The sequence below is a fragment of the Bombina bombina genome, chromosome 8 (genome assembly GCF_027579735.1).
Source record: "Bombina bombina isolate aBomBom1 chromosome 8, aBomBom1.pri, whole genome shotgun sequence".
NCBI classification, from domain to species: Eukaryota; Metazoa; Chordata; class Amphibia; order Anura; family Bombinatoridae; genus Bombina; species Bombina bombina.
Genome location: NC_069506.1, coordinates 48,735,774 through 48,753,547, shown reverse-complemented (window position 1 = coordinate 48,753,547; position 17,774 = coordinate 48,735,774). Strand labels below are relative to the sequence as shown.

Genomic DNA, 17,774 nt, shown 5'->3' with positions numbered 1-17,774 from the left:
GATAAGGTGGTTTTACGTACTAAACCTGGTTTTCTTCCAAAAGTTGTTTCTAACAAAAACATTAACCAGGAGATAGTCGTTCCTTCTCTGTGTCCGAAACCAGTTTCGAAGAAGGAACGTTTGTTGCACAATTTGGATGTTGTTCGCGCTCTAAAATTCTATTTAGATGCTACAAAGGATTTTAGACAAACATCTTCCTTGTTTGTTGTTTATTCCGGTAAAAGGAGAGGTCAAAAAGCAACTTCTACCTCTCTCTCTTTTTGGATTAAAAGCATCATCAGATTGGCTTACGAGACTGCCGGACGGCAGCCTCCTGAAAGAATCACAGCTCATTCCACTAGGGCTGTGGCTTCCACATGGGCCTTCAAGAACGAGGCTTCTGTTGATCAGATATGTAGGGCAGCGACTTGGTCTTCACTGCACACTTTTACCAAATTTTACAAGTTTGATACTTTTGCTTCTTCTGAGGCTATTTTTGGGAGAAAGGTTTTGCAAGCCGTGGTGCCTTCCATTTAGGTGACCTGATTTGCTCCCTCCCTTCATCCGTGTCCTAAAGCTTTGGTATTGGTTCCCACAAGTAAGGATGACGCCGTGGACCGGACACACCTATGTTGGAGAAAACAGAATTTATGTTTACCTGATAAATTACTTTCTCCAACGGTGTGTCCGGTCCACGGCCCGCCCTGGTTTTTTAATCAGGTCTGATAATTTATTTTCTTTAACTACAGTCACCACTGTATCATATGGTTTCTCCTATGCAAATATTCCTCCTTAACGTCGGTCGAATGACTGGGGTAGGCGGAGCCTAGGAGGGATCATGTGACCAGCTTTGCTGGGCTCTTTGCCATTTCCTGTTGGGGAAGAGAATATCCCACAAGTAAGGATGACGCCGTGGACCGGACACACCGTTGGAGAAAGTAATTTATCAGGTAAACATAAATTCTGTTTTTCATGCAAGACAATGCTCCATCACACGCGTCCAAGTACTCCACAGCGTGACTGGCAAGAAAGGGTATAAAAGAAGAAAATCTAATGACATGGCCTCCTTGTTCACCTGATCTGAACCCCATTGAGAACCTGTGGTCCATCATCAAATGTGAGATTTACAAGGAGGGAAAACAGTACACCTCTCTGAACAGTGTCTGGGAGGCTGTGGTTGCTGCTGCACGCAATGTTGATGGTGAACAGATCAAAACACTGACAGAATCCATGGATGGCAGGCTTTTGAGTGTCCTTGCAAAGAAAGGTGGCTATATTGGTCACTGATTTGTTTTTGTTTTGTTTTTGAATGTCAGAAATGTATATTTGTGAATGTTGAGATGTTATATTGGTTTCACTGGTAAAAATAAATAATTGAAATGGGTATATATTTGTTTTTTGTTAAGTTGCCTAATAATTATGCACAGTAATAGTCACCTGCACACACAGATATCCCCCTAAAATAGCTATAACTAAAAATAAACTAAAAACTACTTCCAAAACTATTCAGCTTTGATATTAATGAGTTTTTTGGGTTCATTGAGAACATGGTTGTTGTTCAATAATAAAATTAATCCTCAAAAATACAACTTGCCTAATAATTCTGTATATATATTGTATATCTAATGAGAGAGACAGAAAAAAGACAGGTAGATATATAGACAGACATACTGACTGACAGACAGATAGATCATCCCATCTATAAAGCATGTATGCATGGGAAGGGATACACAAATGTTGGAACATACTTACAACCTGTTTTAAGAATTTGAATACCTAAATATGTGTTAAAAACTTGCTAAAGGTACTAGGACTTAAGATTCATTCACAACAATAATGTTTTTTTCTGAGATGGATTCTGTTATTAGAATAAACTAACACAGTGTTTTTATTTCTGCAGGATCCTAAAGACAGACTTGGGTGCCAGCCTCAAACTGGATTTCCTGATATTAAGTCACACACGTTTTTCCGCAGCATAGACTGGGATATGGTAAGACCGAAAATATCATTTCATTTTTTTTATTATAGATGTAGTTTGTTACACCCAACATGTATATTAACCCCTTAGTGACCACAGCACTTTTCAATTTTCTTACCGTTTGGGACCAGGGCTATTTTTACATTTTTGCCGTGTTTGTGTTTAGCTGTAATTTTCCTCTTATTTATTTACTGTACCCACACATTATATACCATTTTTCTCGCCAGCAAATGGACTTTCTAATGATACCATTATTTTATCATATCTAATTTATTATATTTTTTTTTTATAAAATATTATGGAAAAAAACACTTTTTCTATCTTTGACCCCCAAAATCTGTCACACATCTACAACCACCAAATAACACGCGCGCTAAATAGTTTCTAAATTTTGTCCTGCGTTTAGAAATACCCAATGTTTACATGTTCTTTGCTTTTTTTGCAAGTTATAGGGCAATAAGTACAAGTAGCACTTTGCTATTTCCAAACCACTTTTTTTTCACAATTTGCATAGGTTACATTATAACACTGATATCTGTCAGGAATCCCTGAATATCCCGTCACATGTATATATGTGTGTATATATATATATATATATATATATATATATATATATATATAGCAGTCTCTGGTGAACTCTGCACTCACTTTATGTTACATCCGCCCAGGGTGCATCCAAACAACATTCAGTAATAGCGACAAAAAAGAGCACTCACTGGGTCTATCATTGATATAGCAAAACAATGCTTTTTATTTGTACAGGTAACGTTTCGGGGATTCCAACCCCGTCCTCAGACCTTACATAATACACACTAAATCTTACCTTAAATACCCTCCACCGACTGTGCATATCGCTGTATCGGAAGTCGACCGGCGTTCTGCCCGCACCACTGCGCATGCCCAGAGCGTCGGCATGACAACCGGACCCAGCGTCATGCTTAAAAAATATATACACATAACACTGTGGTTAAAAACAAGAACATGGAATGAGTGAAAAACAATGCAGCCTCATATTTAGTCTAAAGTAAGCTCAAAAGAATTATAGTTTACCTGCTAGCCTAGTGTTTAAACTACGATCTTAAAGCACATTATGCTAATTATACCTGCGGTAATATAATGGTTGTATCATTTTATTGCATTTACTTGCCTGAGAATCGATACTAACTATCTTTCTTGAATTTAGGTTTTTGGCTACGCATACTAAGAGAACTTAAATCATAATGGGCACTATATATTTCCTAAGCAAACTATACAGTGATATAGCAATCTAAAGACCCTGATGCCTACTTATTCTATAGTTTGATCTACAATAACCTTTCTAATGAATTAGGGGCCAATGTGTTATAAATTATAAAAAACAGTGCCAGTCTAGGTGGGTATTAAGCCCACCAGGTACGATAGTACCTAAATTAAAAATCCATCTCGATTCGCACTGCAGCAACATCCTATCTCGATCTCCACCCCTCGTGAGTGGTGGTATGTGATCGATGATCACATATCTCAGGTCCGCTACCGTATGACCCCTCAGCGCAAAATGTCGCGCAACTGGTTGTTCCGAATCATGGTTTTTAATTGCCAATCGGATTGCCGTGCGGTGATTAGCCATACGGGTGCGGAGGTCGTCAATAGTTTTTCCGACATAGAATAACCCGCACGGACAATGTAACAAATACACAATATGTGTGGTCGTGCAGGTTACCCTATGTCGGATTGTATATCTCTGATTGGTTGTAGGGTGGGAGAAGAATTTTGCATTGGTTAGACCATTGCACGTAGTGCAACCCAAGCACTTGTAACAACCAGGCTTAGAAGTCTGTAGCCAGTTCTTTTTTGTGTAATTGTGAACCGGGTCCATCTTTACCAGAATGTCCCGTAGCGATCTTGCTCTTCTATATCCCACTTGTGGGTGTAAAGTCCCTTTGAAAGGTAATTTTTTATCGCTCTCTATGATGTTCCAGTTCTTTTTCACTAGCTGATGCATATTATATTTATCAGCAGTGTACTCAGTAGAAAGCGTCATTCTTCTGTTTTGTTTCCGAGTGCCACTTTTCTGTAAAGCCTCATCTTGAGACATGGAGGTGAATCGTTCCAGATGTTTATCAATCTTCTTTTCTTGATAACCTCTATTCAGGAATCTTGATTTCATCTCCTTAAGTTGTTGTTGTGCATTTTCTTGATTGCTGTTGTTACGAATGACCCTCTTAAATTGCGAGATAGGTAGTGCATTCTTGAGAGATGGTGGATGACAACTTGTAGCTTCCAATAAGGAATTTCTGTCAGTGGTCTTTTTGAAGAGTGTGGTGCATAAAACCCCTGCTTCAAGATAAATTCTTAAATCTAAGAAGTCCACTGATGTAAGGCTCTTTGTCATTTTGAATTGTAGGTCCAATGAAGCTGAATTCAACATCTCAAACCAAACATCCAGTTCTTGCTCTGTGCCAGACCATAGAATGAATAGGTCATCTATATACCTTTTAAAGTATCTGACTTGTCGATGTTTGAAGAGTTCTGTGCCATGTTCTTCGAATTCCGCCATAAACAGGTTGGCGTATGATGGGGCCATATTCGACCCCATCGCAGTGCCTTTTAGTTGTAGATAAAATGATTTTTCAAATTTAAAGTAATTCCTGTATAGGCAAAGTTCTAGTAATTCTAGCAGTAGATCAATAGGTGGCCCCACATATGGATATCGATTTAATTGTTTCTGGGTTGCTGCAATCCCCTGTCCATGGGGGATAGCAGTGTAGAGGCTCACCACGTCTAATGTAACTAGAATAATTGGTTCCTTGATTTTTGGAAATCCTCTTAATTCATTGATTAGACTAATTGAGTCCAATAAAAATGAGGGCATATTGCTTACCATTGGTTGCAATATGCTATCGAGGAATATGGCTATAGGTTGCAGCAGTGACCCAATAGAAGATACAATAGGTCTTCCTGGGGGGCTGGTAGGATTTTTATGGACCTTGGGTAATGTATAGAATGCTGGTACCCGAGGGTGTTGCACTTTCATAAAACCCCTTTCTTGTTTATTGATCCAGCCATTCTCAAACGCTCGATCCAATACTGTATCAATATGTTGTTTAAACATACTTGTGGGGTTACAAGTTAATGTTTTATAGGTCGATACATCCCCAAGCTGTGAAAGGACTTCTTGTTGATAATATGTATAGTCCATTATTACCAGCGCTCCTCCCTTGTCCGCTTCCCTGAATATCAACTCCTTATTATTGCTTAGATTGTCAAGCACCTGCCTCTCTTCCTTGGACAAATTGTTCCTGCAATCTGCTTTTGCTTTTTTGCACATTGAATCAGTATCTTCCAATAGTAATCTGGTATATGTCTTGATGCTAGAATTCGTACTAGAGCAGTCATATGTGCTCCTAGGTTTCATTTTCTTAATATCACCAAGCTCTATATCGGTGTCTCCCTGTAATGTGAAGTGTTCCTTCAATCTAAGATTTCGCTCAAATTTTAATATATCGATATACAAATCAAATGGTTTATACAAAGTGGTGGGGATGAAAGACAAACCTTTGTTAAGTATTTTCGCCTCAGCTGAGGTTAGTTGGTGTGAGCTCAAATTGATGACTATGTCATTTACAGCATCCTGCGGCGGGCTCTTGGTGGTCTTCCTCGTACCACCCCCTCTCCGGATGTGTGTCCGATGCCTCTCAAGTTTTTTGACCTGGTTGTAATGCCCACCTCCACATGTCTTTGTGAATTCTCCGTCCTCATGGCACCTTCCGAATCTGAGCTGTTGCCAGAGGAATCAACTGTTGTTATATTCCTGGGCCTGAAGAAGCGTGCTCTTCTTGGTCTGGTGTCATAACTCCTCTGCCTGTCTTCTGCAGATAGTAACCACCTATAGACCCTTTTATCTTTATAATCCGCTTCCACTGCATCCCATTTCCGATTTTTGAAGGTTAATAATTCCGTTTCAAATTCTTTTATTTGTTTGTTCAGTTTTTCCATCCACTTGTTATCCTCATCAGCCTCCAAAGCTGCTTTATAGGTTTGTTCAAACTGTTGTACTTCAGTATCTGTTTTGTTCATTAGTACCCTGACCTCCTCAATAACTAGGAGCATCAAGTCCAGAGAGCATTTATTCAAAATGCTGCACCACTTGGTGCAAAAAGCAGGGTTATTCCTCCCTATAGTAGGAACATTTTTCATCCTGAAACCCCTAGGAATGAACAATTTTCTATGGAAATATATAGTGCCCATTATGATTTAAGTTCTCTTAGTATGCGTAGCCAAAAACCTAAATTCAAGAAAGATAGTTAGTATCGATTCTCAGGCAAGTAAATGCAATAAAATGATACAACCATTATATTACCGCAGGTATAATTAGCATAATGTGCTTTAAGATCGTAGTTTAAACACTAGGCTAGCAGGTAAACTATAATTCTTTTGAGCTTACTTTAGACTAAATATGAGGCTGCATTGTTTTTCACTCATTCCATGTTCTTGTTTTTAACCACGGTGTTATGTGTATATATTTTTTAAGCATGACGCTGGGTCCGGTTGTCATGCCGACGCTCTGGGCATGCGCAGTGGTGCGGGCAGAACGCCGGTCGACTTCCGGTACAGCGATATGCACAGTCGGTGGAGGGTATTTAAGGTAAGATTTAGTGTGTATTATGTAAGGTCTGAGGACGGGGTTGGAATCCCCGAAACGTTACCTGTACAAATAAAAAGCATTGTTTTGCTATATCAATGATAGACCCAGTGAGTGCTCTTTTTTGTCGCTATTACTATATATATATATATATATATATATATATATATATATATATATATATATATATATATATATATATATATATATATATATATATATTTTTAGTAGACAATCCAAAGTATTGATCTAGGCCCATTTTGGTATATTTCATGCCACCATTTCACCACCAAATTCGATTAAATAAAAAATAATGTTAACTTTCTCCAACATTGTTGTGTCCGGTCCACGGCGCATTCCTTACTTGTGGGATATTCTCTTCCCCAACAGGAAATGGCAAAGAGTCCCAGCAAAGCTGGTCACATGATCCCTCCTAGGCTCCGCCCACCCCAGTCATTCTCTTTGCCGTTGCACAGGCAACATCTCCACGGAGATGGTTAAGAGTTTTTTTGGTGTTTAAATGTAGTTTTTATTCTTCTATCAAGTGTTTGTTATTTTAAAATAGTGCTGGTATGTACTATTTACTCTGAAACAGAAAAAGGATGAAGATTTCTGTTTGTAAGAGGAAGATGATTTTAGCAGACAGTTACTAAAATCGATTGCTGTTTCTACACAGGACTGTTGAGATGAAGTAACTTCAGTTGGGGGAAACAGTTAGCAGACCTTTCTGCTCAAGGTATGACTAGCCATATTTCTAACAAGACCATGTAATGCTGGAAGGCTGTCATTTCCCCTCATGGGGACCGGTAAGCCATTTTCTTAGTTAAACATAAAAGAATAAAGGGCTTCAAAAAGGGCTTCAAAAACTGGTAGACATTTTTCTGGGCTAAAACGATTGCTTTACTAGGCATATTATGCAGATTCTAACTAATAATGGTTATTATAATCTTGGGGATTGTTTAGAAAAACGGCAGGCACTGTGTTGGACACCTTTTTCAGATGGGGGCCTTTTCTAGTTATAGACAGAGCCTCATTTTCGCGCCACTAATGCGCAGTTGTTTTTGGAGAGCAAGGCATGCAGATGCATGTGTGAGGAGCTAAGAATCACTGAAAAAGCTTATAGAAGGCATCATTTGGTATCGTATTCCCCTCTGGGCTTGGTTGGGTCTCAGCAAAGCATATAGCTGGGACTGTATAGGGGTTAAATGTAAAAACGGCTCCGGTTCCGTTATTTTAAGGGTTAAAGCTCTGAAATTTGGTGTGCAATACTTTTAATGCTTTAAGACACTGTGGTGAAATTTTGGTGAATTTTGAACAATTCCTTCATACTTTTTCACATATTCAGTAATAAAGTGTTTTCAGTTTGAAATTTAAAGTGACAGTAACGGTTTTATTTTTGTAACGGGGTTTGGCCTAGGCCCACAATTACCCCTGTGGGTCTTTACCCCAGCTACCTCCATGTGCTCTGCAGGCTGATCCTGAGTCTCCGCTACCTGGGAGTTGGGGTACATGACTGTGGCAGTGCCTCCACCTGACTGGGCATCCAGGGCAAGAATGGGTTTCCCAGACAGGAACATAATAAATAACTACAACACACACAGTAATAACAGTAAAACAGTATGAACATGTATTAAAGGATTATGGCAAATAAAAAATAAGGCAAGAAATACAGTGACTAACTAACACACCAACTCTCTCTAACCAGGCCCAGCACCCTCCCAAACCACCTGCGAACCCACCCTCAGACTTCACCCTAATGGCTGATGGGTACCAGTTGGTGCACAGAAATGTTGGGGCCCTTTAAGGTAATCCACATGCATTTAAACAGTTACAGCTCATAGGAAACTGCAATACACAGGAAGAGCTGCTTATAAGTTTATGTGATGGACAGAATGCCATGTTAGTATGACAAGGAGAGAGGATACTTCTTACCACTAAACAGGCTGAAAGAAAACTCCAAGGTCTGCCAGTCATTTACTTTGTCTGCATTCTTCTCCACAGCTCTCTCACAGGGTCAGACTGCAGCTGGCAGCAAACACTAAATCAGCAGAGGAATGCTGTTACTTTACAAGATGAAGTCTGCAGCTCTCTCACAGCCAGGCCTCACACACACCTTCACTGCTCTGACATGTCTGCTTCCTCCTGTGTCTTACACTCTTCTTTCAGTTTCACTTGATCACATGACCAACCAGTCTAATAGTTGCCTAGGCAACATCTCCTGCAGATTGTATACAGGTGCAAAAGTTCACAGGAAAATGTTCAACAGGAAGGGCTACATTCTCCCCCTCGTAAAATCCTTGCCTTCCACTGGCAAGGTTCCACCAAGAGGTAATTGAAAAAACAAAACATATAAATAATAATAAATGCACTAACAGTCCTATAAACAAATGTTAACTATCTTACAGTTTATTCTAGTACAGAGGGGTTCCAACATTCATAATGTCCGCAACCGCATACAGAAAATCAACCATTTTAGACTGTACCTGGGGCATATGTACATAACTGGGTTCTCCGACTTGATCGTAAGTAAGAACCCTGGGAGGCTGTCGTATTCTAGTAACCAGTCTCTGTTCTTTCTGAGGAAGTCCAGAATGTGCCTGGGAATCTTCAGCTCTGGCCACTTGGGTGGGGAGATCACCAGATGCTTGAGACCCTGGCTCTCCCATGATACAAGAGTCTCTTTTTGGGGTCCCAGGCACAAAGTTGGGGCTGTTGGGATTCAATGTAGAGGAGGCTAAGGGAGGAGAGGAAGGAAAGTGCTGTGTTTCCTCAGCAGGAGGAGACCACCATTGATCCTCAGCACTAAGAGCTTCTGGAGTCTCTACTGCCTCATTTTCAGGACTCTCCGTTGTGCTTTTCTCCCATTCACTACTACTCCCTTCCTCTTCATCGATATAGGCTATTGGTAGTAGATGGTTCCTATGCCAAGCTTTGATCCGGCCTTCTGGGCCTTTTATATTATACACTGGCAGCCCCTTTAGCTTAGACACAACTTCAAATACGGTATCCTTCCATCTGTCTGCTAATTTGTGTTTCCCAGGTACCCCTAGATTCCGGAGGAGAACCTTATCTCCCGCTTGGACTTCCCGATGCTTCACTTTGGTATCGTATCTTCTTTTGTTGCGTTCCTCCATTTTTGCCGCAGCTTGAGTGGCCAACTCGTAGGCACTGTGAAGGTTTTGTCTGAGGGTCCTCACATACTGGAAGTGAGAGTCTGACTTTGTCCCATCTGGGGACACCCCCAACCGGACATCTATCGGTAGTCTGGCTTCCCTTCCAAACATTAGGAAATAGGGTGAGAATCCTGTAGACTCATGCCTTGTGCAATTATATGCGTGGACCATGGCTTCTACATGCTTACTCCAGGACCGCTTCTCCACTTGTTTCAGAGTCCCGAGCATGTCTAGGAGTGTCCTATTAAAACGCTCAGGCTGGGCATCACCCTCAGGGTGGTAGGGTGTTGTTCTGGACTTGTGAACCTGCAACATATCCAACAGTTCTTTGATCAGCTTACTCTCAAAGTCTCTACCTTGATCAGAATGTATTCGATTGGGCAGACCGTAGTGCATAAAATATTTCTGCCAGAGGACCTTGGCTACGGTCACAGCCTTCTGGTCTTTAGTGGGAAAAGCCTGAGCGTATCTGGTGAAATGGTCTGTTACTACCAGAACATTCCCAATTCCGGTAGTATCATTCTCAATACATAGATAGTCCATGCACACAAGATCCAGGGGTCCTGTACTTCTCAGGTGGCCCATAGGGGCAGCTCTCACAGGCAGAGTCTTTCTCTGAATACATCTTCTGCAGGTCTTCACATAATGTTCAACATGTTCTCTCATGCGAGGCCAATAGAACCGGTCTTGTACCAGGCCATAGGTCTTGTCTACCCCAAGATGCCCATGTTGATCATGGAGGGCTCTTAGGACCATTCCCCGATATCTATGAGGTAACACTAGCTGCTTTCGACCAGGGTGGTCATGGTATTTTATAATTCTATAAAGGATTCCATCTTCTAGATGTAGTTTACTCCATTCTCTCCGGTACAAATCTCTTTGTCCAATGGGAAGGGAGCTCAGTAATTTAGGGTTCTTGGCTCTCATTGCCTTGAGGACTGTCCCTATATACCAGTCCTGTGACTGGGCTTTCTTCTTGTCTTCATTGGTTATGTGAGAACACTGTTGGAGCATTGCAGGAGCACAGAATACCTCTGCTACGGCTTCTGGGGAGTGACATATGGAGTCTATTCCTCTGAGTTCAGAGAACTCATCCTGCCTCTCAGCCACTACATATGTTTGGCACAGGGCTCCTACCCCAGGCACAGGGATTTCTTCCCATTCCTCCTTTTCTTCATTAGGAGGAAGTCCAGGTCTGCGGGACAGAGCATCCGCACTGACATTCTTAGGGCCTGGCTTGTATTTAAGGCTGAAACTATAGTTCGACAATGCTGCCAGCCACCTATGCCCTGTGGCATCCAGCTTTGCTGTTGTTTGAATATAAGTAAGCGGATTGTTATCCGTCCTTACCTCGAATGTTGCTCCATATAAATAGTCATGTAACTTGTCCACAATTGCCCACTTGAGCGCCAAGAATTCTAGCTTATGGACCGGATAGTTTTTCTCTGCACCAGTTAGACTTCTACTTATGTAGGCCACTGGTCTTAACCCTTCCGGGTAGCTCTGATGCAATACGGCCCCTAGGCCTTCCATACTGGCATCAACATGGAGCACATATGGTTTCTCAGGATCTGAATATGCCAATACAGGAGCTTCTGTGAGTCTTTTCTTCAAGATTAAGAAGGCTTCTTCGCATCCTGAGGTCCATTTCTTTCCGAAGGAGTCTTTAGGACTTGGCGCCTTAACACCCTCTATAGCAGAGGTAGTCTTTAACAGGTTGTGTAGCTCTCGAGCAATCTTTGAATAGTCTTTCACAAACCTCCGGTAGTAACCGCAGAATCCAAGAAATGAGCGCAGCTCACTGATGTTATCTGGCCTGGGCCAGTTCATCACCGCTTCAATTTTGGTCGGGTCAGTTGTCACACCTTGTGCGGAAACAATGTGACCTACATATGTAACAGAGTTCTGGGCAAACCGACATTTGTCTATTGATAATTTCAGACCCTCTGCTTGGAGTCGATCCAACACCTTCAGCAATCGCTGTTCGTGCTCTTCTGGTGTCCTTCCAAACACTATGAGGTCATCAAGATAGACTAGGCACTCTTTGGGATTCATATCCCCCACAGTCTTCTCCATCAGCCTTTGAAAGGTGGCGGGAGCTCCAGTGACCCCTTGGGGCATCCTGGTAAACTCGTAGAATCCCAAGGGACAGATGAAAGCTGTCTTTTCCTGATCCTCCTTCTTCATGGGTACCTGATAATACCCAGACCTCAAGTCCAGAACGCTGAACCACTGGCTTCCAGAAAGGGCATCTAGCAGATCTTCTATCCGTGGCAGAGTATATTGATCTGGCACAGTCCTTTTGTTTAAAGTCCGATAGTCTATGCAGAGCCGGACTGTGCCATTCTTTTTCCTAACTACCACTATGGGTGAGGCATATGGACTTCTGGACTCTCTAATAATGCCAGATTCTTCCATCTGTTTGAGTATATCCCGGACATCTTCCACATCTCGAGGGGGTATTCTCCTTGATCTTTCTCTGAAAGGAGCTGGGTCAGAAAGTCTGATAGCATGTGTGGCACTCTTTGCACATCCCACATCCATTTCTTTCCTGGAGAAGACTTTCTCTCGAGTAGCTAATTTGGATCGGAGGCTATCTCTCCACTTTTGTGGTAGAGGAGAATCTTCCAGTTCAAAAACTATAGGTCCTTCATGATCACCTCCCTGTTCTGCCTTTACAGACATTACTGAAGAGACTTGGTCCAACAAGTGAATCACACCAATCTTCTGGTGACGATCAATTCTGATCTCTGTGGGTGTTAAGTTTCTTATCATTATCGGAAAATCTTTACACCAGTGATTCCGCCAGTCTTTCACCTCAGGTATGAGAGTCCACCCCTTTTTTGCATCCTCCTCAGGCAAGGACTCAATGAGGTATTGCCTGGTTCCTCCTGATATTTCATGGTGCATAGATGCTATGGCTCGTAGAGTCTTAGTCTCTCCAGGCCTTACAAATAAAGGTTCTTTCCCCGAGTAGTGGCATGATCCTGGTCTAGCTTGTAGGGCTAGTCGATGGCACTCTTTCCCTAGAACAGGGCTGACTTCCATCAGTCTGGTTAGAGATACATCTCCCACTTCAGTTAGGTAGGCCCTGAACATGTCCTGCACCATTCTTGCGTTGGTACCCAAAATTATTGGGGCGCACATTGTTTTCTTCATAGAGCATACAAGAGCTTCCAATTCCATAGGGCAGATCATTCCTGTGTTTAACTGTGGGATGGTTATTGTCACTCTTATACATCCCTCTACAGGCTGGGCCTGAGATCCCACTCCCCACAACTGCAACTCTCCTGCTGGCTCCAGGGGAATATGTTTTAGATGATGGTCATAGAAGTCTCTATTAATGATGGTGACCTGGGATCCAGTATCTAACAAGGCCGAGGCATGAATATCTTCTATTTGTAACTGTATCAGAGATTTGGGCCCGATCTTGGCCCCCACAGATAACATGGGTGTGGTTTTTTTTCCTCTTTTCCTGAAAGGACTGGTAACTTGAGCCTCCTCCAGCTCAATAGCTAGCACTTCCACTCCTGTATCTGATGAATTAGTGGGACACTCCCGCTTGAAATGTCCTGATTTTCCACACTTAAAACAGTTCCCTTGGGGGGACTGTTCCTCTGGGAATAACCTTCCTGTGGTCTCCCTGCGGTGCTGCCTCCTGGTAGGAGAATAATCTGTTCTTCTTGGCAATGACTTAGACAATAATTCTAATTCAGCTACCTTTTTTTTAAGGACGAACAGTTCCATATCCTCTTTCTCTGCAGCTTTAGAAGAATTTCCTTTTTGTGGAGGAGATGGGGACATTTGGTTCTCCAGTACTTTTGCTTTTCGGATCAGTGTGGAATAGGACAAGACTTGATCATCCAACTTAACTCTTAACATGATCATGACTGGATCATTGCTAAGGCCTCCCTTCTGAATTTGTTTGGATAGTCGAGCATCCAACTCAGATGCAGTGACTGCTCCATTATGAAACAGTTTTCCCAGTGACAATTGTAATCGATTGATATAGTCTGAAGCTTTCTCATGTTCCTTCTGTTTAGTGGCTAGGAACTTAATTAATAGATCATCAGAGTCCTCTGATTTTCCATACGCATCCTGCAAAACTTTCAGGTAATCTTGTGCAGTAGCTTGTTCATTCACTCCCCTAAACAGCCTTATCATATTCGTAGCTGGGAAACGAAGACTCTCCATTATCCGTTGTTTTTTTATGTTATCCGTACAAGACCATTCTTGCAATAATTGTACAGCATTATCCTTCCAGGCCTTAAAGGGTTCCTCCCCGGCAGGAACAGGCTGATTCCCAGAAAACACTTTCAGCTTACGGTAACTGTGGGTATGGGTAGCTGTTACTATGGCTTCTGAAAGTTTTTGCAGTATTTCAGATATGTTACTCTCTCCTGAACTTGTGGCTCTCAATAGGGAATCGCCTGGTTTTGGGGATGTTGGAGATGAGGGAACCACTAGTTCTTGGGTCTTAGGGGCAGTTGTCCCTTGCACACTGGAAAAGTAGACATTTCGTTTGGGGATGGCCCCAGTCTCTACAGGGGTAACCGGTAATCTCCTGGCGGGTTTCTCTGACAAAGGGGACAGAATCTGGGAATAACTTGATACATTAAAGTCTCTTTGGCCTATACTGGAGGGTTGCTGCAGTGTAACCCCTTCCTCCTTATCAGGGAGAGCATACACTAAGCGACATCCTTCAGGAGCTGCTTCAAGAAGGTATAGACATGTAGGCCTATGACGGCCTCTCAAATCTGCATGGGAATATACTAACATGTAAGTTTGACCGTATGAATCATGCAGGATATCTCTGATGGTAGCCATCTCTATTCCCAGTACAATCTCTACGCACTTGGTGATATGTTTTATTTCACTATAGGGAGGTACCTGGCATATCATCACTGCATGATGCAATGGTACCTTCTGTTGCTGGGCCCAATCTGTTACAAATGGGAGTGTGGGCCGGGGAATTAATGTATCCTTACTGGGTGTACCCCAATTTATCTCAGCAGTGCCTCCAAATGTAACGGGGTTTGGCCTAGGCCCACAATTACCCCTGTGGGTCTTTACCCCAGCTACCTCCATGTGCTCTGCAGGCTGATCCTGAGTCTCCGCTACCTGGGAGTTGGGGTACATGACTGTGGCAGTGCCTCCACCTGACTGGGCATCCAGGGCAAGAATGGGTTTCCCAGACAGGAACATAATAAATAACTACAACACACACAGTAATAACAGTAAAACAGTATGAACATGTATTAAAGGATTATGGCAAATAAAAAATAAGGCAAGAAATACAGTGACTAACTAACACACCAACTCTCTCTAACCAGGCCCAGCACCCTCCCAAACCACCTGCGAACCCACCCTCAGACTTCACCCTAATGGCTGATGGGTACCAGTTGGTGCACAGAAATGTTGGGGCCCTTTAAGGTAATCCACATGCATTTAAACAGTTACAGCTCATAGGAAACTGCAATCCACAGGAAGAGCTGTTTATAAGTTTATGTGATGGACAGAATGCCATGTTAGTATGACAAGGAGAGAGGATACTTCTTACCACTAAACAGGCTGAAAGAAAACTCCAAGGTCTGCCAGTCATTTACTTTGTCTGCATTCTTCTCCACAGCTCTCTAAAAGGGACAGACTGCAGCTGGCAGCAAACACTAAATCAGCAGAGGAATGCTGTTACTTTACAAGATGAAGTCTGCAGCTCTCTCACAGCCAGGCCTCACACACACCTTCACTGCTCTGACATGTCTGCTTCCTCCTGTGTCTTACACTCTTCTTTCAGTTTCACTTGATCACATGACCAACCAGTCTAATAGTTGCCTAGGCAACATCTCCTGCAGATTGTATACAGGTGCAAAAGTTCACAGGAAAATGTTCAACAGGAAGGGCTACATTTTAAAACGTTTTTTGTGCTTTGTTGACAAGTTTAAGCCTGTTTAACATGTCTGTACCATCAAATAAGCTATGTTCTATATGTATGAAAGCCAATGTGTCTCCCCATTTAAATTTATGTGATAATTGTGCCATAGTGTCCAAACAAAGTAAGGACAGTAATGCCACAGATAATGATATTGCCCAAGATGATTCCTCAAATGAGGGGAGTAAACATGATACTACATCATCCCCTACTGTGTCTACACCAGTTATGCCCACACAGGAGGCCCCTAGTACATCTAGTGCGCCAATACTTATTACCATGCAACAATTAACGGCTGTAATGGATAACTCTATAGCAAATCTTTTATCCAAAATGCCTACTTATCAGAGAAAGCGCGATTGCTCTGTTTTAAACACTGAAGAGCAAGAGGACGCTGATGATAATTGTTCTGTCATACCCTCACACCAATCTGAAGGGGCCATGAGGGAAGTTTTGTCTGAGGGAGAAATTTCAGATTCAGGAAAGATTTCTCATCAAGCTGAACCTGATGTTGTGACATTTAAATTTAAATTAGAACATCTCCGCGCACTGCTTAAGGAGGTATTATCTACTCTGGATGATTGTGACAATTTGGTCATTCCAGAGAAGTTATGTAAGATGGACAAGTTCCTAGAGGTTCCGGTGCCCCCCGGCGCTTTTCCTATACCCAAGCGGGTGGCGGACATAGTAAATAAAGAGTGGGAAAGGCCCGGCATACCTTTTGCCCCCCCCCCCCCCCCCCCTATATTTAAGAAATTATTTCCTATAGTCGACCCCAGAAAGGACTTATGACAGACAGTCCCCAAGGTCGAGGGGGTGGTTTCTACTCTAAACAAACGCACTACTATTCCTATCGAAGATAGTTGTGCTTTCAAAGATCCTATGGATAAAAAATTGGAAGGTTTGCTTAAAAAGATTTTTGTTCAGCAAGGTTACCTTCTACAACCAATTTCATGCATTGTTCCTGTCACTACGGCAGCGTGTTTCTGGTTCGAGGAACTAGAAAAGTCGCTCAATAAAGAATCTTCGTATGAGGAGGTTATGGACAGAGTTCAAGCACTTAAATTGGCTAACTCTTTTATTTTAGGTGCCGCTTTGCAATTAGCTAGATTAGCGGCGAAAAATTCAGGGTTTGCTATCGTGGCGCGCAGAGCGCTTTGGCTAAAGTCTTGGTCAGCGGATGTGTCTTCCAAGACAAAATTGCTTAACATTCCTTTCAAGGGTAAAACATTATTTGGACCTGATTTGAAAGAGATTATTTCAGACATCACTGGGGGAAAGGGCCACGCCCTCCCACAGGATAGGTCTTTTAAGGCTAAAAATAAGCCTAATTTTCGTCCCTTTCGCAGAAACTGACCAGCCTCTAATTCTACATCCTCTAAGCAAGAGGGTAATACTTCACAACCCAAACCAGCCTGGAAACCAATGCAAGGCTGGAACAAGGGTAAGCAGGCCAAGAAGCCTACCACTGCTACCAAAACAGCATGAAGGGATAGCCCCCGATCCGGGACCGGATCTGGTGGGGGGCAGACTTTCTCTCTTTGCTCAGGCTTGGGCAAGAGATGTTCAGGATCCTTGGGCGCTAGAAATAGTTTCTCAAGGTTATCTCCTGGAATTCAAGGAACTACCCCCAAGGGGAAGGTTCCACAGGTCTCAATTATCTTCAAACCAAATAAAAAGACAGGCATTCTTACATTGTGTAGAAGACCTGTTAAAGATGGGAGTGATTCATCCAGTTCCAATAAGAGAACAAGGGATGGGTTTTTATTCCAACCTGTTCATAGTTCCCAAAATAGAGGGAACATTCAGACCAATTTTGGATCTCAAGATCCTAAACAAATTTCTCAGGGTACCATCGTTCAAAATGGAAACTATTCGAACGATCCTATCAACGATCCTACCTACTATCCAGGAAAATCAATTTATGACTACCGTGGATTTAAAGGATGCGTACCTACATATTCCTATCCACAAGGAACATCATCAGTTCCTAAGGTTCGCTTTTCTGGACAAGCATTACCAGTTTGTGGCACTTCCATTCGGATTAGCCACTGCTCCAAGGATTTTCACAAAGGTACTAGGGTCCCTTCTAGC

The 17,774-nt window shown here is 42.4% G+C and overlaps 1 protein-coding gene across 1 annotated transcript in view; it reads left to right on the top strand.

Annotated features, from left to right (window-relative positions):
* Nucleotides 1-17,774, top strand: part of PRKCZ (protein kinase C zeta) — a 508,310-nt gene that overhangs the window by 448,609 nt on the left and 41,927 nt on the right. The window contains exon 17 of the mRNA XM_053690355.1: nucleotides 1,880-1,969. Within this exon, the coding sequence (XP_053546330.1) occupies nucleotides 1,880-1,969 (90 nt within the window). The remainder of the gene's footprint in view (nucleotides 1-1,879; nucleotides 1,970-17,774) is intronic.